Below are 23,941 nucleotides of genomic sequence, written 5' to 3'. Positions count from 1 at the left end.
TCGCCCAATGTCTGGTAAACAGGTAAAGTACTGGGGCAAACGTTGCAACAGAGCATGCTATAGCCCAGCGTTGGCTTGGGCAACTCGGGCTGTCAGGCAATCCCTCAAGCCCGCCTCACGTTGCAGGACAACACAGTCATACATACCGGTACTCGAGTCTCGGCTGTCTCGCCCGGACGCATCATGCCGCATCCCAGCCCCCCATTCCGTTGTCAAGCATATGCCACGCTCTCCTCCTCGCTCTACTGCATTGGGTTTGGTTTAGTTTGGGCTGGTATTCACAACCCGCCCTCTCCACTCCTTTTCCACATGAACAGCTAACCCCTGCGACATCATCTCCGATGTGCCATAATAAATTGTCACGGTCACTTTGCCACCCCCCTGCCCCTGCCAACCCAGTCCTGCTGCTAACCAACGCACGTCCTCAGCCCAGTCCTCAGCACTGCCGAAGCTGCCGCTGCGCCTGCCGAAGCCCCTGCCTCCTGCCAAACTCCTTCCACAGATAGGCGTGGCACCCCAGGGTTGTGGCCAGGGCCAACAGCTCCACCGCCAGCACCCGCACCAGCGCGGCGGGCAGGTGCGCGGCCACACCCACGTCCAGCAGTACGGCCGTGTTGACCGGCACCTTGAGCACACACAGCACAAGCGTGGCGGCCGGCGACACCTGCGTGTTTGTGTGCGTGTGCGGCACACGGCGTGTGGTGTGGTCGCGCGGGGCATGTGGGCATCACTCCAGTAATAGACGTACAAGGCACTCCTTCCCCTGCTACGTGTCAGAGTGGCTGCGGTATGCATGTGCCCCTTGCTCCGCTGCAGGCGCATACCCATCGTTTCTCCACCTTGCCAAGCCCCCCGCCTCTCAGCTTCCCAGCCCGCCACCCCTAACACGAAAGCTCACACACGCACCAGACACGTCATGGGCGCCATCAGGCCCTCTCGAAGAGGGAACGCCAGGCGGCTGTAGTACGGCAGTGACGTCAGCGGGTGCGGCAGCACGTGTGCCGTCGTCAGCACCTTCATCACCACGGCGCTGACGTGGCACGGCAGCCGCAGCGCTGTCGCCAGCCGCTCCGAGGCGCGCTGCGGCAGCAGCAGCTGCACCAGCGCGCCCGCCGCGCCAATGCCGAGCGTGCCCATCGCCGGCAGCATGACCGAGTCGAGCGGGGAGACGCCGGCGCGGAGCGTGCTCCACAGCACGGCGGCGAGTACGACTGCGTCCACCATGTGCCTGGAAAGGACAGACGAACACGTGTGTCGTGTCGTGCCATAAATCATGCCGTGTCACCAGTTGCATGCCATGGCAACACAGTGTGCGGAGATGATGTTCACCTGTAATTCATCACAGCTTGCAGCCCTGGAGCGCTGCCTAGCCGCCGGATATCAGCTGGTGCTGAAGAGACAAGGACCGTCCCGACCTGCCCCTGCCCCTGCCCCATTCCCAGCCCCAGCCCCAGCCTCTGACCCTGACCCAGACCCAGCCCCTGGCCCAGCCCCAGCCCCAGCCTCTGACCCTGACCCAGACCCAGACCCTGGCCCTGCGCCGCCTCACCCGGTCAATGTGAACGGCAGCATAGCTCTGTCGGCAAAGACGATGAACGCCTGGCGCTGCGCCGCTGGGATGCGCACCAGACCCACCACACACAGCAGCGCCGACATCCAGCTGATATGCGGGTTGCCTTCTGTATTGCCGCCCTCGCCCATACATCGACCAGCAACGTCGCCAGTCGCCGCCGCCGCGCTGCAGCCCTCATACGAAGACGTGCATTGCTTCCCCGCCCCTGCACCTCCGGCTCGGCTGGCCTCTCCTGCAGCGCCGCCTGCCGCTCCCTTGCCTTTCGGCGACATTGTGCTCGCAGGACCGGTGACCCGGCTGACCGCCTTCTCATCGCGATCGCCACCCGCCTTGCTGCTCTGAGGTTTGCTCGCTACAGCAACGACCCGGTCCGATGCCGGCTCCTCCCGCTGCTCCCGCTGCGCCGCCGGAAGTGACGCCGGATGCGACGCCTGCTGCTGCTGCTGCTGCTGCTGTGCCCCCACTTCCCCTCCCCCTGCCTGCTGCAGCCGCATGGCTCTGCGCTGCAGCACCTCCACGTCGGCTGCGAGCCGCGCCGCCGTCACCGGCAGCCGACCCTCACGCCGCACATAGGACAAAAGCCCCTCCGCAATATCGGCCTGCAGTTGAGCCTCTGCCGCTGCCGCTGCCGCCTCTGCCCACGGCGCTGACACTGGCGCCTCAAGTCCTTCCGAAGCCGTTGCTGCTGTCGCTTCTTCAGCCTCCACCTCCTCGGCTGCCGTCTTCTCCGCCTCCGCCTCTGCCTCTGCCGGCGAGGCCTGCAGCCAGTACCCCACATCCAACAGGAACGAATCCATTCCACCGCGGCCGCCGCCACTGCTCGGGTCCGGCCAGTCCTTGACCAGGGCCGTCACCTCGGCCGCCAGCTCGCCGTCGTCGGTGGCGACCAGCGGCACATAGGCCCGCCGCATGCGCGCCGGGCTAGCCGCAGCCGCGGCCGCCGCTGTAGCCGCAGCCGCAGGGCCTCCTTGCGGCTCACGCACACGCAGGTCCAGCTGCAGCGTACAGGCCGCGACACATTGAGCCGTTAGCGCGAGTGCAGGGCAGCAATAATGCAATGCAGGAAACAAAGTCTCGCAGGCCCTCCATATGCGGTCATTGACTCTGCAAGTCTCACCAGGAGTCCTCCGGGTGTCACCAGCTGTCCTGCTCCGAACTCCACAGTGACCTCCACCTCAACCTCCCATTCCGCCGCGGCCGATTCAACCGCAGCAGTACCAACAGTGGATGTGGGGGCTGCCGCCGTGGTCGCCTGTTGCCGCGGCCGCACCGGCCCCAGCGGCCTGACGCGGCAGGGGACACACGAGGTGCCGGAGCCCATCAACATCAGCCCTGACTCAACCTCCGGCACTGCGCCGCCGTCCCAGTCCGACCCCAGGCCCAGCCGCGCCCGCAGCAACAGCGGCGGGAGCCGCTGCGCCCGCGGCCCATCAGCGGCTGGGTGCTGCAGTTTGCCACGAGGCGACTGGGGCCCGGCAGTCGTCAATGCTGGAGGCGACGGCAGCAGCAGCACGCGCGGGCCAAGGCCCTGCACGCGCAGCCCCGGCGGTGCTGCGGTGTCTTCAGCGCTGGCGTCATCCTCCAGGTCCACGACACGCACTTGCAGCTCTGACAGCAGCTGCTGCAGGTCCTTGGCCGCCGGCCTGCGTGATGTGCGTTTGGAGGGGCAGGTGTGACGGCGACCTTGGCACGGTAGGGTACCCGATGAGTGCACACGCGCCTCGAAAGCATCGTTTTATCCTTTCCCTGTCGTTCCTCTCTTGCCCTATCCGGGCCGTGCATGGCAACCCTGCCCACCTGCCCGCCCCGGTCTTCGCGCCGCCGCCCTCTCCCTTGCCGTCGCCAAGCGCCGCCGCCAACGCCGCCTGCGGCCGCCCATTGCTGTCCAGCAGCCCAACTGCTGTGAGCATCTCCGGCAGACTGAACGGCAGCTCCACTCCGCCACCCGCACAGACCACACCGTCACCTCGTTGGCTTCTGCTCCCGTCATCGCCGGCCATGTGTGATTCCTGCCCCAAGCCGGACAGGCACCCGGGCAGGCGGCTGCAACCATCGGCGCCGCCTGTGCCACCCGGCAGAGCACCGCGGCGCAGGCCCAGCACCATCACCAGCTCAATGCAGCCTCGCCTGACCGCCGCCGCCATCATCACCAAGCCGCCGGTTGCACCCTGCTGCTGACCGCCGCCGCAGCTGCTGCCATCTCCGGGACGGCTGCTGGTGCTGCCACCGAGGACGTTGCTGTGCTTGCCGCGACGGTCGTTGTTGGCGCCCTGGCGGGCGGCTGCGGCCAGGCAGACCAGGCGGTGGCGGAAGGCCAGCGTCAGGTCCTCCGGCTCGGCCCAGGGAATCTGTGTTTACAGCAGTGTTCAAGCGGCAACACATAGCGCGAGTGTCGGCGTGGGCAGAGTGCAGGCAGAAAACAGATGAACGTGCGTGCAGTTCAAGCAGATTAAATCAACGTGCGTCAGTTTGCGCCATGTCAATGCCTGGATTGCATTGCCATGCATGCAGGTCGGGCCCTCACCTTAACGACTAAACTGGTGCGCCGACAGACTGCCCGGTAGGGAGGTGGCCGCTGGCACGGCTGCTGCAAGGGCGGCCCTTCCTGCGGCCTGTGCGGCTGCTGGACCTGCCAGGCCTGCTGCGTCGCCGCAGCGCTGCTGCTGCCAGCAGCTACTGCCGCCATCGTGGCGCCGTGCTCTTCCACCTTCATCCCGGCTTCATCTGCAGCCGCTGCATTCGCCTGCGCCATGCCACCCTTGGCAGCAGCGGCACGCGCACCCTGCTTCTCCTCGTGCTCCTGTTCATGCTGCTGTTGCTGCGGCTGGCCCTGCCCTTGGCCATCTTCCAACCGCAATCTCTTGCTCTGCCTCCGCCTGCCAAACTCCCTCCACAGGTATGTGTGGCAACCCAGGGTGGTGGCAACTGCCAGCAGCTCCACAGACACAGCTCGCAGCCACGCCTCCGTGGAGCTCATAACTTCGCCGTGCCCCGCTGACGCTGGCGCCGCCGACACCGCCGCTGCCGACATGGTGATGCGCATGTTGCCGAACTGCAGCGGCACCTTGATCACTGCCAACACCACAGCGGCCCAGAGCGGCACCTGCAACAGACAAAGGGTGCCATTAGGCATGAGGGTAAATGCGAAAGCGCGTTGGCGTGTAAAGGCCCGGTAGTGCTTTGGAGCGAGGCCCAGCGCACTCGAGCAAAGTGGTTGGGTGCAGGCATTGGTGCGGCCAGGCAGGCCAGCAGGCAGGCATAGCACGGCAGCAGGCAGAGTACGTCACGGCATGGCACTCAGTGCGCTCACCAGATCGGTGATGGGCTTGATGACGCCCACCAGCAGGGGGAAGGAAGGGCCCCGGAAGAACGAGGACGCGAGGGCGGGCGGCACCGGCAGCGCCCCCACTGCCGTCAGCAGGTGGACAAACAGCTGCAGCCCCAGCCGCGGCAGTCGAAGGGCCCGCGACATCGCCTCCACGAGCGCCGCGCCGCGCGCTGCGAGAGGCCGCGGCAGCGGCAGGTGTGGCAGCAGCAGGCGCGCCAGCGTACAGGCGCAGCCCGGGCCGAGGTAGAGGCAGGCGTAGGCGTTGAGGGCGCAGAACGGCGAGCGGCCCTGCACGAAATAGCCTTGCATGAAGCACGAGAGCAGCAGCAGCATGTCCGTAGTTTGCCTGTGGTTGCAGCGGCGGTATGAAAACTGTTGTGTGGGGTGGTTGATGAGGTTGGCGAGGTCGTGGGCACTGGACTGGTACTGCTGCGCCCCTGTCACTGACAAGGCATACCAGCGCCACGCTACATCAGTGCACGTCCTGTGTGCTTACCCGGTGCGACTAGTTGACAACACAAACGACTCCGTGAAGAGCGCGAAGGCCGCTGCATCCTCCGCCGGCACCCTCTCCATTCCCAGGGCTCGCATCAGCGCCGAGCGCCAGTCCACATCCGCGCCAGCAGGAGCCGCATGGCACTGAGCAGGCGTACGGGGCTGCGGCTTCAGGCCGGCGCAACCGTCGTCATCATCCTGAGCTGCACCTGCCAGCTGGAAGCAGCGGTAGGCGCCAGCGCCGCCGACGCCTGCTGCATCGGTGCTGGGGTTAGAGCCACTGGCGGCGGCTGGGTTGTCCGTCGCGCCCGCGGCCACCTGGATCCCACTGCTGGGGGCCTGAAGGCTGGGCTGGGCACGGCTGGGGTTGGGTGTTGCGAACCACGTCACGAGCACTGCAGCGGCGGCCCTTATTGAGAGCAACTGCAGCAGGCACAGCAGCACCTGCTGTAGGTATGCTGGGTCAAAAGCTGGAAAGGAGCCAAAGTTAGTGCTGGTGGTGCCGGCTCTGATACCGTCGCTCCTGTTGAGCACACACGCCCATACCGCGGATGCACACGCGTTGTAGATCAGCTCCCCACCTAGGTTGACCCGCTGCAAAGGAGCATGGGGGAGGAGGGGTGGAAGGAGAGTGCAGAGTTTTTGAAGGATGACCGGCGGCAGCATAGTGGGTGTAGGTGGCGGATACCTGCAGGGGCAGCGGTGCCTGGCGGTACAGTCTGCACTACCTGCTGCAGTCTGAGGTATTTGGGCCCCTCGCCCAGCCCTCACCCTTCCACCCCACAAAGGGTGCGCCAGCAACAGAAGCCACGCATCCACGACCACGTGTAGGACGCATAGCGCAGTGACCATATGACCAGGCAGACGGAGGAAGAGGGCCAACGGTAAGGTGGCCCAGGCAGCGCCAGACAGTGCCGCGTTGCGGACCTCAACCTGTGTAAACGTGCGAATCCGTGCGCCACATCTCGGGTACATGTCCATCGTGCGCGACACACTGGGCGGACGTCCAGGCCTGCCACCGCTTAGTTCTAAGCGTTCACTTTGTTCACCGACCCAACACATTTACTCAAGGTTGAACATGGGCTCATATAGCAAACCCTGTCTTCAAAAGCCATATTTCCATATCGCTCCCCGTTCATAAGTTGTCCCACTGACTCTTACATGAATTGGAAGGAGAGGGGAAAACGCCATCATGGAGCAGAAATGAGTCGCTTTTGCCTTTTGGTCGACATAGGAACTCACGCTAGTTTAATTACAGTCATAGCTGAAGAGCTAAATATGTCGTTTGGCACAATACGTGACAGAAAGTCGTGTTCTGAGTTACCGTATAATCAGAAATGCTCTTTGGCCCCGACGTCAATGGCGCCGAGCAGGAGCAGGTCCACACCGCACGGTATAGGGGTCCAGGTCCAGGCAGGTGTGCCACCTAGAACCAACACCCCAAGCACAGGGGCCTCGCGCCTGCAACCACCTTCAGGACTAGTCCTCCCCATCCACTTCCTGCTGCTGCGGCTGCCGCGGCTGCTGCTGCTGCCCCACCTCCACGCTGCCGCACCTGCCATGGTGGACATTTGAGGTGGAGAGACTCGACTGGTGCCCCATGCGATGTAACAGAAAGGAATAACAGAGAAGGTTCATCATAGGGCGCTCACGCATTGGCGCCAGACTTGTTCACATTGAACGCCCAAATAACGCCATAACGACAAGAGTTCCAGCCCATCCCACACACGTGCCCACTGGTCCTCCACCCCCCCCCCCCCTCCTCCACTCCTCCCCAGTCGTCCTGCGTTATCGACCAGTCAACCTCAGACATCCAGTCTGAGGTTGTTTATGCGGCCAGACCTATCTCGCTTACCACCATTCACGCTCCCAAACCTCTACTGCTTCACACTGCTGCTACTGCCGCTGCCCAGAACCGGTGCCGCCAAGATGTCATGCGCCAGCCACGTCAGGCTCTGTACGGCATTGATGTATTTGCCCATCACTGCCGGCATCGTGGCCGGCGGCTGTAGCAGCTCCTGAGGCACAGCCTGCGATCTCCCGTTGTCCTTTCCATTGGCGCTACTGCCGCGAAACTTGCTGTCTGAGTTAGGACCGGCGGCCGCCTTGTCGGCGGCAGCCGATGCCGCTGGCGAGGCTGGCGGCGCACCCGAGGACATGGCAGTGGCTTTGGACGCCAGGTCTGTCGCGCCCTTGGCCGCGCTCAAAGCAGAGGCGCCGATCGTCGTTGCGGCAGCATCAGATCCACCGCTGCCGCCACCACCGCCTGACCCGGCAGGAGCCTGCTGCTGGTCCTGCTGCTGCTTGCGCAGGTAGCGCAGCAGCAGCACGGGCGGAAGCAGCGGCAGCGCGAATGGCGCCGCCATGGCCACGGCGGCAGCGCGGCCGATGGCGGGCGCCACACCCGATCCATCGTACGGCTGCAACGAGTCCAAGAAAGTGATGTATTCGGGATCCAGGCGGTGGTGGCGGGCACCTGCATGTGAGGAAGAGCATGAAGTCGGAGGCTCAGAGGTGGTACACGCACGCGAAAACAGCATGACGTGCCAGACTCCATCCTATCCTCCGCCCGCCCGCCAATCTTCCACTGCTTACTTTCTCATTGCGTATTTCGCGCATGAGAAGCACCAACCTCACGCCACTGCCGCATACCCAGCTACCCAGTTGCAAAATGCCACCAGTCCTCAGTCCTCCTCCACACGTACCGTCTCGCAGCAGGCCCAGGTAGCGCTGCGAGGGCGCCACAGGCCCACGCCCCGGTGAGTGCAGCGATGCGGCCTTCCCCTCCAGCGTCAGAGCGCGGCAAGCGGTGCCATCGTAGCGGCTCACCTCCACCTCCACCACCTTGTAGCTACAAGTGGCGTGTGTAGCAGGTGGGATTAGGCAGAGGATCGGTTCGGGCAGCGTTCGGGAGGTCCAGCAAGAGTGGGACAGCAATTTTGTGCATATGCATTACCGACGTCGGTCGGTCGGTAAGCCTTGCGCGTCACGGACTCCTCCGCTGTTGCCAATGCCGTATTGTATGTGTATGCTGCGTGCATGTGCTTCAATCAAGGCGGCAATGCTCCATCGCGGCTGCCTTACCCGCTGTCCGAAGATCCCACCCCCTCGGTCGCCATGACTGTGGCCCAGTCGGCCGGCTTGAGCTTGTGCAGCACGCCGTGAACCTGGGTTTTTTGCACAGGGTGCATATGTGGGTGCGCAAGTGATGACATCGCAATCCCACCGCAGTACCTGCGCGTGTATGACCGTTGTGGCCCTAATGCGGCAGCAATGGCACATGCACGGCCATTGGTCACACCAACCAAGCGGCTGCACTGGCACTAGGTTGCGGGCTGGCACGGGGCCTCCACCGCTCGGGCCTCGGCCAGCGGCACGTTCCGGCAACCCACCTCGGACCGCCAGCGACTTGAGGGGGCTGCAGACGCCGGCACCGCCGCCGGGCCGCCGCCGCCTCCACAGCCGGCCGCACCTGTGCCGCTCCCGGCTGCCCCCACGACTCGCTCAATGGTGGCGAAGCCGGGCTCGGTGTACGGCAACCCTAGCATCCTGTGCAGCACAGACGTAGGTGCATTGGTGACACCAGCTGGCATCAGTACTGACCAACCGCTGCACCGCGAACCGCATCGTGTGCCCAAGCTCCACAGCGTGACAGCGTTGCCCTTGCATTTGCTAGGGCAGCTACGTATACTTCCGCCTTGCGTTGGGCCCAAACCACCGGTCGGACAACACCTGAAGCCCACCTGCCACCTACAGCAACACCGCACCTGAAACTCAACGTCCAGCCTAGCAGCGACGCCGCGTGGGATTCCAGTGGAACCACCTACGCGTGTGTGAGCACACCAGACAATGGGTATATGTAGCAGGCCTTAAGCTCCAATGCCACGAAACACGGCCCAGACGTGATGCTATACCTGCTGCCAGTTTCAGGGCCATACCACGCCGCTGCAGCACGGCCGCTCCCCAGCTCAAGCAACCGTGGGTGTCCTTTGCCCAAGTCCCTTTCCTGCACCCAGGCGTTGTTCACCCACCTGCCTCCTCCCTGTCAGGGTCTGCGGGCTCATGTTAGAGCCATAGGCAAAGTAATTCACGTATCCGGGTCCGTGGCTGGGCACTGCTGTGTTGGCAACCCTACTTGTGACCCCGCTTGCCTGCTCCACGGCGCTCGCCGTGTCAGGTCTGCGAATGCAGCGCACTAAATTACGGTACATGTAACTTGCAGCATAGTTCGGGCCCGTACCTTTCACTGGTCCAGCGCACGCTGGTCGATTGGCCCATGGCGTGGATTTGCCTTGCGCGCTTTGTAGCGATATGTGATGATGTATGCGCAGTAGCAAAATGTCGCAATGTTTTGCTCTGCGAGGCGTTCGCAGACTGTGCAAGCCTCATAATTGCATAATAATCGATCGCTAGAGTCGAGAGAAGTCGCGAAGTGGATAAATATTGTTACGGAAGCGGTTTTGTTGTCACAAGGCTCATCGTGCATCATCGGCGGGGCCACCAGAAGCCACACGTGTAATGAAGTTTTGCCCCCTATGCCATCGGTGCGACGGTACGCCACGTCGTACGACATCCGGAGACCTCCAACTGCACGTGCGCCCTAGCCCGATGCCGTAATCACCCCTCACGCGCGCCTGATGCTTGAGACGGTCCACATTGTGCCCTGCCTCAGCACCGCCAGTTCATGACCCGCTGTCACGAAAACGTGAAACGCGCACGCCTCCACATGGTTGCCCTCCCCTCATTGCCACTAAACTCCCATCCGTTCTGTCCCCTGTCTGCCGATGCCCCCGACACTGGTTTGCCGCAATTCACTAACGCACATTTTGACCTCCAGCAGCGTGTGCCCTGTGCCCGGCACGTTGCGCCCAACACAGGTTGGCACATGACCGCTTGCTTCGCTATGCTTCGTCGCCTGGGCCTCTGCAGGACCCTACTCCACTTCCACCAATAATCGGCCACCACCCGGGATCAGCCCACTCGCCGCCATCCACGCCCCCAGCCGGCTTCTAGGCCGACAGCAGTCGCTTCACAAAGGACTCCACATCCTGCGTGATGGCCAGTGTGGTGGCCAGCTGCTGCCCAGCCCGGCCGCTGCCGGCGCCGCTGCCCTCCACCGCCGCCTCCAGCTCCGAGTCCAGAAGCTGGTGGGTGAAGTATGGTAGGCAGAGGGGGTATGGTCGTTCAAGTCCTTGACATCACACCGCGCGCATTGAGAGGCGAAGTCAAACATTGACTGGGGCAGCGCGCTGTGTGCACTAAAGCGTGTACCTGGTAGGAGCGGATGAGGGAGTCCAACAGCGCGCTGCCCGCGGCCTTCTCCTCAGGATCCGTGAAGTCTGTGGCACGCAGCAACATTGAAGAATAACATATTCATGTGCGGATGGTGCACCATTGGCAACCTCCGCCGCCTCCTGACCGTGTGCTGTAGCAATCCCATGTGGCAATCTCACATCCAACAAGCTGCCACTCTTTCCCCCTGAAGCCTCTCGCCTGTGACGTTCTTGATGATGATGCGGAAGGTGCAGGGGTCGCTCAGCTTGGAGGATGCCGTGAACAGCGAGGCGCGGGTCTCCAGCGTGTCGGTCGGCAGCGCCTCAAAGGCGTAGCAGTTGAGCGACGAGGACCGCACCAGCTGCAGCACGTCAGACGCGCTGTCGTTGAAGTTGGGCAGATGTGGGTGGGTGGGGGGGTGGGCCGCACGGGCGTTGGCAGTGTAGCGGTGGCCGTCACGGGCACAGGTGCACGGGGCGAGGTGCTTTGGTTCAGCAACAGGGAGCGCGCAACGTAGACCTAGAGAGCGGGCGCTAGATCCGTTCTGCAAGCCAACTCAAACTGAGCCTAGTGCCTCAAAACCATCCGCAAAGTACATCGCACGCACCTGCTGCCGTTGGCCAGCATGGAGGCCGCCGTCTCTAGGCGCTGCTGCGCCACCTGCATCACACCGCGAGACAAGCCGTGAAACACAATGCCATGAGGATGCATGTGCGATGCCTGCCCTGACGGTGGTCTCCCGCGTCGCTGTCAGCCAAGCCATGCGTCCTCACACCGCACCTTGATAGGCGCAATGAATTTGGCGCTGTTAGCGCGCTGCCGCCCCTTCCAGAACTCCACAACACCGCCCGCGTTCTGCACACAGCGACGACGGATACAGCCGCATGATACCGTGTGTGGCACTTCCGTGACGGGCCTTGCTATCGCATCCAGGCGACACAATCAGCTGGCAAGCGGAGGGGGGCTCAACGATGTCCATGCGGCGACAGCTAACATATCTTACCGCGGCCGCGGGCGCAAGTGCGGGAGCCAGCACGGCCAGGCCCGCAAGCAGCAGGTTACGGCGAGCCACACCAGCCTCCGAGGCGTGCCCGGTTGTATCTTGCGCCCGGCATAACACAACTGTGCGAGACACACACCGGCCAGCGCCACCAGTGGCCGTCGCGCGTCCGAAGTTTGCTTGCACTGTCGACATTGCCAGGTCAGATTACCGCAAACGAGTGAAGCTGACTTCGTTAAATAAATGCAGTAAGTACTGCTATATGACACAGATAATAAGATTATCAGATCGGGTGTAGTCGGCAGTCAGTCCCGATTGAGTCCCCATCGCGGGCCCCAGGCAGACCGAAGTGGCAGCCCCAGATGGCTGGCCCTCGTTCAGGGGGCGCGAGCGCCCCACACCCCTGGCACCCCACACACCGACGTCAACATCTGCTTAGTTGTGAGTCTCACGGCAAGCGGCTGGCCGGGGCTGTAGTCCTGCCCTGGCTCGAACAAATTACCGCACAGAGCTACCACGCGTAGCTACCACGTCCCGTTGTCCTTCCCTTGGCCCTGAATTGGAGCCTTGGAGGACCTGGATGCTGCTGCCATGCTGGTGCAGGCTGGTGAGAGTGGTGAATGCTGGCGGCTGCAGATCGGCGGCTGTAACCTGTTGTTGCCAATCGTGTTGAGCTGGTATAGTAGTTAGATTAAGGTGGACAAGATTGCGTAAGCAGGAGTAGGAGTCGGTGGTTAGGTCCCCACATTGTGCTGTGGTTTGGACCAAGCCCGCAAGCTGGAGGCACCCTAGATGAGAAGACTCTGGGTGGACCGACGGCAATGCGCCTAGCACAATGCCAACCCGGTCGAGGCACCCTCATGGTGGTGCAAGGGCAATCATGGTATTCCGCTTGGGGCACCAGTCGAGTCTCTCCACCTTGTCCACCTACTCGGCACGGCCTGGGGCCCAGGTCCAGGCAACCGCCGCCCAAACCAACACCGCAAGGATATGGATGTGAGCCCCTCCTGTCAGTCAACGGGGCAGGCTACTCACACATAAACGACGGCCGGACACCTCAACGTGTACAGGCACGGCCCACCATATTGTGTCCAGCCACGTCCCGCTGCCAAGCGCAAGCACAGCCAGCAATCAACAAACAAACAGCAAGATATTCGCTAGCCACAACACTCCTCACTACTGCTTGCAGCCTACCATATACTGTGCTGTGCTATGCTCGCCGGCAAAGACCCTAACCAGACACCGGCCGGCCTCAACCTGCGCACCGGCGCCGCTTCTTGTCCATGGACGCGCAAGGTAGCTTCTCGCTCCGACCGAGTTTTCCCTGCCGCCTATTTTCCTATATCCCATATATACCGACCTCAATCTCCTCACACTGCACACACATGCTTCACAGCCGCTGAAGGCCTCACACCTGCAACCAGCAGCTGGACTAGTCCTCCCCGTCCATGTCGTGCTGCTGCGGCCCCTCCTCCTCCTACCTCCTCCTGGGCCTCCGCCTGCCCCTGCTGCTTGGCGTTGTTGACTTCGGCGTACCAGCCAAACACGCAGCAGGAGCAAGTTGCAGGCACTGTTCACGTCGCTGTTCTGTGCTGGATAGGCGGGCAAGGGTGTTCATGCTGCGGCTATGATAGGGCTTGCCCCGACCCTGCCTCCGCGTGCCTGCGCTGGGTAACAACCACTTCGGCACTACGTGGGCGAGTTTCATATTGGGGAAGGCGGGCCCCGAGCGCCACCACCGCCGCTGCCGCCGCCTGCGCCCCCGTTCGCATTGCCACCGCCGCCTGGCATCGCAGAGGCGGCGGCAGCGATGGGCGGAGCGATGGGCGCACCCGGAGCATAGCGCCGCCACCACCGCGCCGTCGCAGTCGCCTGCACCCCCGTTCGCACTGCTGCCGCTGCCTGGTGCCGGGGCGTCCTTCTTCCGCCAGCGATGCTGTGGGCGGATGTGCATCGCCTGTGGCCGCTGAGCCTCTAGGTTGTGTGCAACCAGCTGAGCAAGGGCCCCCAGATGAGGGAGAATGGCATCCCGGCGGATGCTGGGGTTCAGGTGAATGTGCACGGGTATGAAGTTCGGCTGGGGGCTGAGGGCAAATGGCTGGGCATCCCGCACTCGCTGCCGGGCCGCGCAGAGCGCCGCCTCTGCTGTGCTGTGGTACTAGTAGCTGCTGCACTGGCTGCAGGGCTGCCTGCTTAGCAGCCCTATGCAGCAGCATTGCATCCGCCAGGTCCACTGAGATGTCCGCCGCCCAGACCACACACGCCGTGCCGTGTTCCAGGTCCTCCTGGCTCCGCCCCGGCCCCAGCAGAAAGCCCTGCTCGTGGCCCTTGGCTTGCTTGTCGCGCACCAGCTGCATCAGGTCCTCCCGTGTGGGCTGCGCTGCCGGCGGGACACTGGCGTCCGACAGCTGCGTGTCCGACAGGATGGCAGCAGCCAGACGAGCGACAACAGCCGCTGGCGTGACAGTTGGGGCAGCTGACGGCGCTTCATCACCTCGTCCACCTTGATGCGTCAGAACCGGCACAGCCAGTTGCGCAGGTTCACGTTGGTTCACGATGTTTTGGTCCAGCTGATTCGCCACCTCACTGACCACGAGTCCAAGGCCACTGAGGTTGACGCGCGGCCCCGCCGCCTCAATCGTCCATGCGCAGCGGCGCGTAGTGCGCCGCATACCGGTACATGTGCGCCAGCAGCGGATAGTGGCCGTAGTGCCCCGGGCGGCCGTCAAAGCTGCCCACGGTTGTGAGGATGTTGCGTGCGACTTGCGGACCGCTGATGACCGGCATGCCGCCGACAGTGCCAGCAGCGAGGGGCAGCCGGCGGCACTCCGCGCAGTGCGGCAGCTGCCGCACCTGCGCCAGACGGCCCTGCGCTGCGGCTAAGTCCGCCTCCGCTGCCTGAGCTTCGCGCTGTCGGTCTAGCACGACCAGCAACTTCGCAGTCTCCAGCTAATCCCATTGCTGATTGGCCAGTATCTGCATCTCCCTCATGAGCCTCAGGTCAGCGGCCGCCTGCTACAGTGCGGCCTGCGCGCCAGCCAGCCAGAACTGTGACTGCTGCAGCCTCTTGCCGGCTCCTGCCTGGCTGCCTGCCGCCAGCAGGAATCAGCACTTGAACTCCAGCGCCTCGATGTGCGATCGCGCAAACTCCCGCACCCCCAGGCTAAAGAACCGGACTCTGACCCTGACCCCTGCTGCCCAACCCCCAAACCTAACTTAACTCTGACCCTGACCCTGATCCTGACTCTGACTCTGACTCTGAACCTGAACCACCCAAAACCCTGCACCGGGTTGAACCTGACTGGTGCCTTACACTGGCCCGGCTACACTTACCCTGCTGCTCAAACCCCAAACCTAAACTCTGACCCTGCACTCCGACCCTGCACTCTGACTCTGGCTCTTGACCCTGACCCTGACCTCCACCTGCCCCACTCGTCCACCTGCTGGATGGTGCTGCCCCAATTGCTCCAGGAGGCTGGCAGCGTGCCCGTGAGCGCGTTTGACCCCAGGTATAGCTCCTGGAAGGAGGGCCACGCCCCCAGGGTACCCCAGGCTGCGGGCAGGGTGCCGTTCAGGCCCTTGTTTCCCGTGACGTCGGCGCGAGCTCCGCCTGCGGCTTGCCAGCGGCGCAGCGATAAGGTGCCTTGATGGTGGCTGCGGCAGGGGGAGTACAAGAAGCGACGACCAAACGTCAGTTCGATGACATGACTGCAGGGTTTGCAACTTTGACCCGTTCGAGACAGTCGCGAGCGAGGCTCGCGATAGCGGAAGCGGTAGCGAGCAACTGCAATCTGACGCTCCACAAGCAAATGCCTCTTCCAGGTACCCCGGCATGCGCGCACCTCAGCGCCAGCTGCGCCTCCAATACTACACGGCCACGACGTTATCTTCTACAGCTATATATGTCATAAATGTATATAAAAGCTGGGCTAGGCAAACTGGGCTATTGGCAATGTTTGTCCTTCTTTTTCCGCTTCATGGAGTCAGTAAACAGTTGGTGTCGAAACAGTGTGCACGGTGAGTAGTATCAGTTTATGGGAAATGGCTATGGAAGAGATGTGACAGATGTCCCCAGTTTTGGATTCCGGCGACGGGCAGCCACCCCAACCACAGCCAACATCGCAATTTCATGTACACAGTGGTTGTTTCTTGAAATCTAGCAGCCTACTCCTGCTTGTACCCGTTCTTACTCAAATACTTGCGCGTACACACGTTGACTTCAATTTCTTTGCTATATGAGCCAATCGTTCAACCTTAAAGCTGTGAAACTAGAATGGGGTAGCACAGACGACGCCCCCAGGCGCAATTGACCTGAAGAAGTAAATGGCAAACGGAGGTCCCAGTAAAGCACCGGTTAAGCTCTCATCTGTCGTGGATGCTTCACGGGTGAGCGAGAACGTATGCAACAGCGCCGCAGATTGTATGTAGCTGGCAGAAAGGCCGGTAAACGAACTGGACGCTCAGGATTTGCGGTGATGGAGCTTTACTTCAATAGCAATCAACGCTAGTGTGAATAAGGGTTCGCTTAAACTGGGGAAACAGGGTCTTCTGGTTGGGACGCGCACGCCGCATGTTGACGCACGAAACCCGAGCTGCCTCAAATAGCAAGTAGCTGCCGATTGTTCTATAGAGGTACGTTGTGGCCAGGCTGGGCCGTGGCCGCAACGCTGGGGTTGGGCAACGAACCGTCGGCGTGCACGCCGGCGTGCACTCTACGTCCACTGACCCCCACCCCACGGCAGCCCCTCGAGTTGGTGGTAGCGAGAGCTACCGGTCTGGGTAGACAGGTTGGTAGTTGTTGAACGACGTTGCACCGCCCTCCAGGGCGCCGTTGCGGTAGATGCCCTTCGCGTCGCCCTTCTTGAACTCGAAGCGGGCGTTGGGGTAGCGCTCGGAGAACTCGGGCGTAGCCTCGATCATGCCAGTGAGGTCGGGGCTGCCGGTGAAGCTGCGGCAGCCACACGCGGTGTGGAGCGGGCGGCGGTGTGGAACGGACGGCGTCATGACCCCTCGGCTCCACCCCTTGAGGCCAGCCTCGCGGCAGCACGGAACACATTCTAGCCATCGCGAGCCGGTGCTTTCAGGCTGAGGCCGTGATTGCACGTCGTTGTTGTGGCAGTAGCCATGCAAAGGACGGTTGCCATGACTCCAGGTCCTTCCCCAGGACAACGCCGCGCTGTGCAGCACACGCCGCAATGGCGCGTCGCTACAACCCCTAGCCTCCAACACCCTATGCCTACCACACGCCTGCCTCCTTTCCCCTTACTGTCCCGGTCGCGCCTCAACCAACTTCCCCATCACCACCCGTACAGTACGTGAATGCGTCCACCGCCGCCACGCTCACGGTGGCGGTGCGCGCGCGCCCGCTGGTGCGTGCGGAGATCGCCAAGGGCGGCCGGCGCGACATCATCCGCGTGCTGGACGGCAGGGTGGTGCTGGTGCTGGACCCGGATGACACCAAGGTGCGGGTGGGGGTGCGGTGCGGCGTTCAGGGTGGGGCGGATCGGGAGGGTGCGGGGACAGGCGGCCGACAGGGAGGACGCGGTCAAACGCTCAATTCATGGCTGCGTGATACAGCCGGACGATCCAACACAGCTTATATGGCATTTGGAAAGACCGAAGACACAATGCTCAAAGTGGAGCAGCGTGGGATTGGAGTGGGGAAAAGGGGAGGGCGTCCCGCGCCGGGCGTTGTTGCGCAACACTGGGTTCCCGGCGGATTATGGGCACTCACACCACCGCTGTGTAATGCCGCTGCACACAGGACTACCTGGACCAGGTGCAGAACCGAACCAAGGAGAAGCGCTACACATTCGATGTGGCATTCGGCGCAAACGTGAGCGGCAGCCCGGCTGGCGAGAGGGCTATGGGGGGGAATAATCGAATGCGTGATCAAGGCGCGGCAGCCATATGGCGTACAGCTTGAAACGGAATGCGGAGTGGGTGGTGTGTGTTGGATGTGCGGGATGGTGGGACGGGGGGGTGGGGGTGGGGGTCGCCGGTCCGCTTCAATCATCAGCATCCGCTTACTGCATGCCTGGCTGCATGTCAGCTGTCCGTGCCTGTGCCGGCGCTCCTTCTTCCCCTGGTGCAGTCCACCAACCGGGACGTGTACAACGGCACGGTGCGGGACCTGCTCGGCGGCGTGCTGCAGGGCATCAACACAACCGTGTTCGGTGAGCTGCGGCCAGGGCTGTGCGGAGGGGGTTGTGTGCAATACTGGGATGTGAGCGGGGCATGAGGAAAGTGGGACAGCCTTTGGCGAGTCTGGTCGTCCAGCAAGCAGAATACAGGCCAGGAAATGGTACGGGGTGCGCGTGGAGGTACAAGGAGCAGCACGGCGCAACCGCCATGCATGTGCAGGGCGGGTGGTTTCTTTGCTGATGGCTCTGTTCGTGCTTATTTACGTGCATGCGCCATCCTGCGCGCAGCATATGGCGCCACGGGTAGCGGCAAGACGTACACGATGGTGGGCTCACCACACGACCCAGGTGCGTCCACGTGTCGACGGCCCGCTGATTCCCCAGATGGTTGCGCTGTCACGGCTTCGTTAACGTGGGGTCAGTTTTCCCCGAATGAACATACCATATGTCATCACCACTCAGGAACCCGAACCGCGGCCGCATGCCACCGGGTCCACGCGGCCCTACACCCTGCCTCCTTACGCGCCGCCGCCCGGCGCTGGTTTTCTGGTCCTCGCCCGCAGGCCTGATGGTGCTGTGCCTTGAGAAGATCTTTTCGGACCGCGACACGATGCACCGGGATGAGGAGTTCTCAGTCACCTGCTCCTACCTGGAGGTCTACAACGAGGTGCGACCCTTGCCGGGGATGGCAGAGGCAGGGCAGCTTGTTACATGCCTGAGTCGGGGTATCGGCGATATGAGCGGGACCAGGGAAGCGTATGTGTAACACTGCTAAACGCAGTCGTAGCTGCTTCGTCGCCCAACTGCTTCATCACCCCGTCGGCACGCCTGTACAGATCATCTATGACCTGCTGGTTAAGAACTCGTCGCCTCTGGAGCTGCGTGAGGACCCGGAGCTGGGTGTGGTGGTGGCGGGGCTGAAGCACATCACCGTCACCTCTGCGGCGGAGATCATGTCGCTGTTGGAGGAGGGCAACAGGCGCCGAAAGACGGAGGCAACAGACGCAAACGCCTCGTCCTCGCGGTCGCACGCGGTGGGTGCAGGCGCCTCTGGGGGCCGGGCAACGCAGAGACGTCCCATGCAGGGACCTCTCAACGCGTTTCCTCTGAAACTAACATCATAGCATCGCCTGTTTTCAGGTGCTTGAGATCACGGTTCGGCGCACGCCCAAGAACCACTACAAGGTGACGCAGCTACGCGGGAAGCTGAGCCTGGTGGACCTGGCAGGCAGCGAGCGCGCGGCGGAGACCAACAACGCCGGGCAGAAGTTGCGCGACGGAGCCAACATCAAGTGAGTGGCGCGGTGCTGTTGGGGAGTCAAGTGGATGTGCTGGCTGATCATTGTAGGCATCGCAACGCGGGTGGCTATTGCTCAATGCCGTACGCTAGGCGTCCAGTTACAAGCCCCCATGTCTGTTGGTTGTCCCTCACGTCACCCTCTGCACACCCTCGCACCCCTCGTGCCCTCTCTGCCCCTAGTCGCTCGCTGCTGGCGCTGGCCAACTGCATCAACGCGCTGGGCAAGGCCAACTCCGGCAAGGCCGCGTCCTACGTGCCCTACCGCAACAGCAAGCTCACGCGCCTGCTCAAGGTACGCGCTGCTCGGTCGGGTGCCTGGCTGCATGGACAGTTGCAACAAGCGCGGGAAGTCAGGCGCCGCCCCATACACAGACGGCCCTGAATGCCAACCTGTGTTCACCTGGCCTCTCAACGCAGCTGCCCTTCCTGACCTTCCTTCCTCCTGCACTCTTGCCACTGCCACACAGGATGGCCTGAGCGGCAACAGCCGCACCGCCATGGTGGCCACGGTGAGCGGCAGCAGTGACCAGTACCACCACTCCATCAACACGCTCAAGTATGCGGACCGGGCCAAGGAGATCAAGACGCACGTGGTCCAGGTGCGTGTGCGGGAGCAGGCTTGACAGGAGGAGGCTTGACCGGTGGAGCAGGGATGGGTTGGCAGTAAATGCGGAATGGCGGTCGGCCTTTTCACGTGTCCAGACCATGTGATGCATGCCCAAGGACCTTGACAATGCTCCAAGCCACAATTCGTGAAGCCCCGCCGACTTGTTTTGGTCCCGCCGTTTTCCAAACTGCCGACTGCTCCAGAACGTGGGCACGGTGGAGAGCCACGTGGCCGACTACCAGCGCATCATCGACAACCTGCAGACGGAGGTGCAGGACCTGCGCGGCCAGCTGGTGGAGCGGGAGGCCGCAACCGCCCGCGCGCCGCCCAGCAAGCCCGCCAGCTCGGAGGAGGCGCTGCTGGGGCTCATCGGCAAGTGAGTTGCTTGAGGCTTGAACGGAGGAGCTGAGGAGTGAAGAGGAATGAGAATGGGCTGTGCTGTGGTATGGAGAGGCTGGGTGGGGCCAAGGCTGTCTCTGTAGTAAGACGTTAGCTGGCGGCGTCACCACGCGTGCCGTTTCGCTGTGCTTCATGTCTGTGTGCTTGAGCTGTGCACTCTCAATTTACACACAATACCATATCGACTGCGCGCTTGCCTGCCCCCAGGCTGGTTGAGGAGATGAACGATAACATCGAGGAGCGCATCAACCTGCAGAAGGCACTGTTCGAGATCGAGGACGCCAACCTGTACAACAAGCACGAGCTCAGCCAGCTGGACGAGTTCCTGGAAGCCGGTGAGTGGGAGTTGGGCTTTGGGTGGCTTTGCCTTTGTGGCTCGGCACTTTGTGGCTCGTAACTTCGGTTGCCTGTAGTTTTTGTTGTCATACTAGACGAGGTTGGGGTGGGTCGGGGAAGGACAGCAGGCGGCGTGGACACTGCACAGCGGCCCACAGCGGCCGTCAAGACATGCGCTGCTGGCACGGTCACAGGGTTTTTTGCGTGCGTCCTATTGGTCTGTTCACACCACGCCACTTGCAGGCAAGGGTAACGCGAAGGACATCACGGAGGCACGGGAGCGGCGAGCCGAGGTCCTCGAGGTGGGTGTGAACAAGAGCTAAGGCTGCTCAGGTCTGCTGTTTTATCATAGCTGACGCCCTTACTAGTAATAGTCCCATCTGCAAGGACTCGACCGCATTACCCGCATGGCCTACCGCAGGCCACGCGAGAAAATGACCGGGAGCGCGAGCGCTACAAGTTGGAGATTACCGCCAACGAGGTGCGCCAGTGGCAGCACGGTGTCGGGAACCGGGTTGGCTGCGGGCTGCAACAGCATAACGGCTAAAAGGCAGACTGGGCGCCCTGCAATTTCTTTCCTCTGCCCTGCCAGCAACAATTCTTCCGTCCCCACCGTTCTCTGCACAGGTGGCGCGCAAAGACATCCAGGCCCGAGTGCAGGCCATCGTGGACTCCAACCAGTCCGCCGCCTTCCTCAACCTGCTGTCCACATTCAGGCTGCAGGTGCGCCCGCGCAGGGCCCACGCAGCCGATGGCTGACATGCAACAGGGTGGCACAAGATTCACTGCATGTTTCAGGGGTCCATAGGGCTTGTACGGTACTGAAGCCGCGTTTTCGAATCCACTCTGGTGCACTCACGCTTGCGCTCGCACTGGGCCACACCTGTCACACGGCACTACTGCTGTCCGCTTCCTCCTGTCCCCCTCAGGCTCTGCACCTGCAAGAGCTCAAGTTCCAGATGGCAGTCCGCGACCAGATCATCGGCGAGCAGCGCCAGGTGGGCCGGGGTTGGGGCGGGGGCGGCTGGGGCTGTTGGTTTGGTGAGGTGGTTGCCGGCCAGGCTGGCGGCTGGGGTCGATGGCGGACATACTTGGATGCATGTGCTCTTGTAAGCAAGCGGATTGGGAAGCACACCTACACGCCTAACGTGTTCTGCACTGTTATTGCAGGTTATCGGTAACTTGTGGAAGATTGTGGACAAATCCGGGCTACCTCGCGAGCGGTGAGTGCAATCACGGTGTAGGCTGCTGGCGCGCAGGCTCGCAGCTCTGCGCCGCTGGAAGCCTACAGGAGCGTCACGCTTTGTTCTAGTCTCGGCCTCCTTCGTCCTCATCTGCGAACGCACGCTTTCCTTCGGACAGGGTGATGGACATCGCCAAGGCGGAGGGCATCATCATGGACGGGCTGCAGTTTGGCGGCGACGGCGGGCCGCCCACCGTGGGGCCGGTGCCTATGGCCGAGGCGCTCAAGGTGCGAAGGGGATGCCGGTGGGGCCTGAGGCTAGGGGCAATCAGCATCCAAATGGAATTTATGGGACCGTGTTGCCCACCGATGCACAGTCTTGCGCTGAACTAATGTGCGAAGACCGCCCTCCTCTTACGCATGTGCTGTGCACGCAGGCCGTGAAGCAGGAGATGGGTCTCACCGACCTGCGCATCACGCCCGAGATCGGCAACCGCCGTGGCAGCGACCGCCAGCTGCGGTACCGCGCCTGGCCAGCCGCCAGCGGCGCCGGGGCAGGAGGCGGCGGCGGCCGCGGCAGCCAGTCCGGCGTAGCGAGCCAGAATGCCGCGGGAGGCGCGGGGTCAGGCGGTGGGGCGCAGCGCTCCGCGTCTGCGGACGCCTCGCCATACGCAAGTGGGGAGGAGGGCGATGACAGCGATGACGATGACCGCAAGAGCGTAAGGTCGGACAAGAGCCCGCTGAGGGGGCGAGCAGCGGGCGTTGGGCACCACCACAAACACCACCCGCACGCGCATGCGCACCAGCCGCCAGGCGGTGGCGGCAAGGTTGGTGGTGTGGGGGACAAGAAGCCACAGGGCGGCGGTGTGGGCTCGGGGGCAGCAGCAGGCGGCGCGAAAGCCAACGGCGCGGCACCAGCGGCGCGGCGTTCACGGATACCCGGCGTGGGCGGAGTCGCCCCCGCCGCGCGGCAAATTGATCTTGCAGATGGTGCCTTTGCGCCGCAGCCGCCTGCGGGTGCGCTGTCAGGGCTGCCAGGCCCGTCGCGGCCGGTCGAACGCATCAAGTCGGGGCGGCGGGCGGGGCAGCACAAGGCGGCGCCGGCGGCTGACCTCGCGGAGCTGCCTGCGGTGCTGGCAGGGCTGGCAGTAGAGCCGGCGGGGCTGCCGCCGCGGGCTGGCGGGCGGCTGTCAGACGCTGGCGGGGGCGGCGGCGGGCCGGCACTGGTGGCGGGGAGGCGGGCAGGGCAGGGCGCGGCGTCCGCGGGGATGGACTTTGATGGGGTGCAGCTCGAGGGGCGGGGGTATGGCCGGCGGCGACACACGGTGGCGCATGGGCACGAAAGCGGCGGGCCCGACACGTCCGACGAGGCGCTCGAATACGTGGTGAGTGTGTGGTGAGAGGCCAATTCAAGGGGTAAGAGTCCTCAGTGTGTGGTCGCGCACGTTGTCGTTCATCTTGCCAGCAGTAACCGTCGAAGTATGTACTTATCACCATATTGTGCTTCACCGCACAGGGGCTGCAGCGTGTGGGCTCGGACGTCGGGCGGAACGAAGGAGCGGCGCCGGCGCCACCGCCCCAGCCACCACTGAACGAGCGGCTAGCCCGGTTCAAGGGACGTCTCAGCAACGCAGCTGCCATTGCGGCGGCGCCGCTGCCTGGCGACCTGCCCGGGGGACACCCGCCTCCGGTAGTTGCAGGTGTGGCCGTGGGCGGGGGTAGGCGGTGAGGATCATGCACAATGGCTGGTTCGGTGTGGACTGTACGGTGAGGCTGTTGGTAGTTTTTGGACTTTTGAGTTGGAGGGACTGGCAAGGCGCGGAGTGGTGTACTGATGAACGGGCTGACAACGCTTAACATAAGCCCCATCAAGGGCATGGGCCGAGGCAGGACCAGCACGGAATGATTGATTGTTCGTGACCCATACTAGACAAGCTGCTGGCGTCATGCTGTGAGCGCCGTGTATGTGCAGTGCATACTGACATGTGTGGCGGTATTTCGCAGTGTACATAATACATGTGCATATGCTTGCGTGCTTCTTCCTTGCGGGCTAGGGGGGGTTGTCTTGCTGCTACCTAGCGTGCCGATCCTTCCAACGGGTGCTACTCTCTCTTACGTTGCGTCTCTTAGGTTACGTCTTCACAGAATGCGGTACCTAATGTGCTGGATAAAGCTCTGAGCCATTTTGACTATGACCGTGCTTACTCATTGAGTAGAACGCAAGGCTCCATACCACCCTTACCTTCCTGTATTAAATGGGACGTGGACCTTCCAATTCCCCAGAGCTGTAAGCTGTGTTGTCT

At 62.9% G+C, this 23,941-nt stretch overlaps 5 protein-coding genes across 5 annotated transcripts; 1 reads left to right on the top strand and 4 right to left on the bottom strand.

The window, feature by feature from the left end:
- On the bottom strand, positions 1–6,582 carry CHLRE_13g602550v5 (uncharacterized protein). The gene is made up of 9 exons (XM_043069804.1): positions 6,168–6,582; positions 5,398–5,990; positions 4,884–5,247; positions 4,098–4,676; positions 3,371–3,921; positions 2,691–3,216; positions 1,550–2,568; positions 907–1,228; positions 1–664 (listed from the first exon to the last, which is right to left on the bottom strand). Exons 1-9 carry the CDS (start codon positions 6,246–6,248, stop codon positions 437–439), a joined length of 4,263 nt encoding a protein of 1,420 aa, XP_042917798.1. The 5' UTR covers positions 6,249–6,582; the 3' UTR covers positions 1–436.
- A 48-nt stretch (positions 6,583–6,630) lies between these two features.
- On the bottom strand, positions 6,631–9,792 carry CHLRE_13g602500v5 (uncharacterized protein). The gene is made up of 7 exons (XM_043069803.1): positions 9,637–9,792; positions 9,428–9,575; positions 9,164–9,219; positions 8,789–8,945; positions 8,481–8,563; positions 8,102–8,247; positions 6,631–7,872 (listed from the first exon to the last, which is right to left on the bottom strand). Exons 1-7 carry the CDS (start codon positions 9,672–9,674, stop codon positions 7,274–7,276), a joined length of 1,227 nt encoding a protein of 408 aa, XP_042917797.1. The 5' UTR covers positions 9,675–9,792; the 3' UTR covers positions 6,631–7,273.
- Positions 9,793–9,838: 46 nt separating this feature from the next.
- CHLRE_13g602450v5 (uncharacterized protein) lies at positions 9,839–11,924 on the bottom strand. The gene is made up of 6 exons (XM_043069802.1): positions 11,674–11,924; positions 11,451–11,525; positions 11,278–11,330; positions 10,890–11,050; positions 10,668–10,735; positions 9,839–10,540 (listed from the first exon to the last, which is right to left on the bottom strand). The coding sequence occupies exons 1-6, from the start codon at positions 11,863–11,865 to the stop codon at positions 10,406–10,408; spliced, it is 684 nt and encodes a 227-aa protein (XP_042917796.1). The 5' UTR covers positions 11,866–11,924; the 3' UTR covers positions 9,839–10,405.
- A 46-nt stretch (positions 11,925–11,970) lies between these two features.
- CHLRE_13g602425v5 (uncharacterized protein) lies at positions 11,971–14,841 on the bottom strand. The gene has a single exon (XM_043069801.1). It carries the CDS (start codon positions 14,627–14,629, stop codon positions 14,396–14,398), a length of 234 nt encoding a protein of 77 aa, XP_042917795.1. The 5' UTR covers positions 14,630–14,841; the 3' UTR covers positions 11,971–14,395.
- A 91-nt stretch (positions 14,842–14,932) lies between these two features.
- CHLRE_13g602400v5 (uncharacterized protein) lies at positions 14,933–23,941 on the top strand. Its single transcript, XM_043069800.1, has 21 exons — positions 14,933–15,687; positions 15,911–16,056; positions 16,983–17,132; positions 17,435–17,506; positions 17,765–17,846; positions 18,102–18,161; positions 18,377–18,480; positions 18,650–18,847; positions 18,954–19,105; positions 19,294–19,405; positions 19,581–19,712; positions 19,924–20,096; positions 20,327–20,454; positions 20,699–20,757; positions 20,877–20,936; positions 21,083–21,178; positions 21,385–21,453; positions 21,626–21,678; positions 21,818–21,926; positions 22,076–23,023; positions 23,155–23,941. Exons 2-21 carry the CDS (start codon positions 15,994–15,996, stop codon positions 23,365–23,367), a joined length of 3,033 nt encoding a protein of 1,010 aa, XP_042917794.1. The 5' UTR covers positions 14,933–15,687; positions 15,911–15,993; the 3' UTR covers positions 23,368–23,941.

The sequence above is a fragment of the Chlamydomonas reinhardtii genome, chromosome 13, assembly GCF_000002595.2.
Source record: "Chlamydomonas reinhardtii strain CC-503 cw92 mt+ chromosome 13, whole genome shotgun sequence".
Lineage (NCBI taxonomy): Eukaryota > Viridiplantae > Chlorophyta > Chlorophyceae > Chlamydomonadales > Chlamydomonadaceae > Chlamydomonas > Chlamydomonas reinhardtii.
Note: the sequence above shows the minus strand (reverse complement) of the source record. Positions and strands in the feature narration are given on the sequence as shown.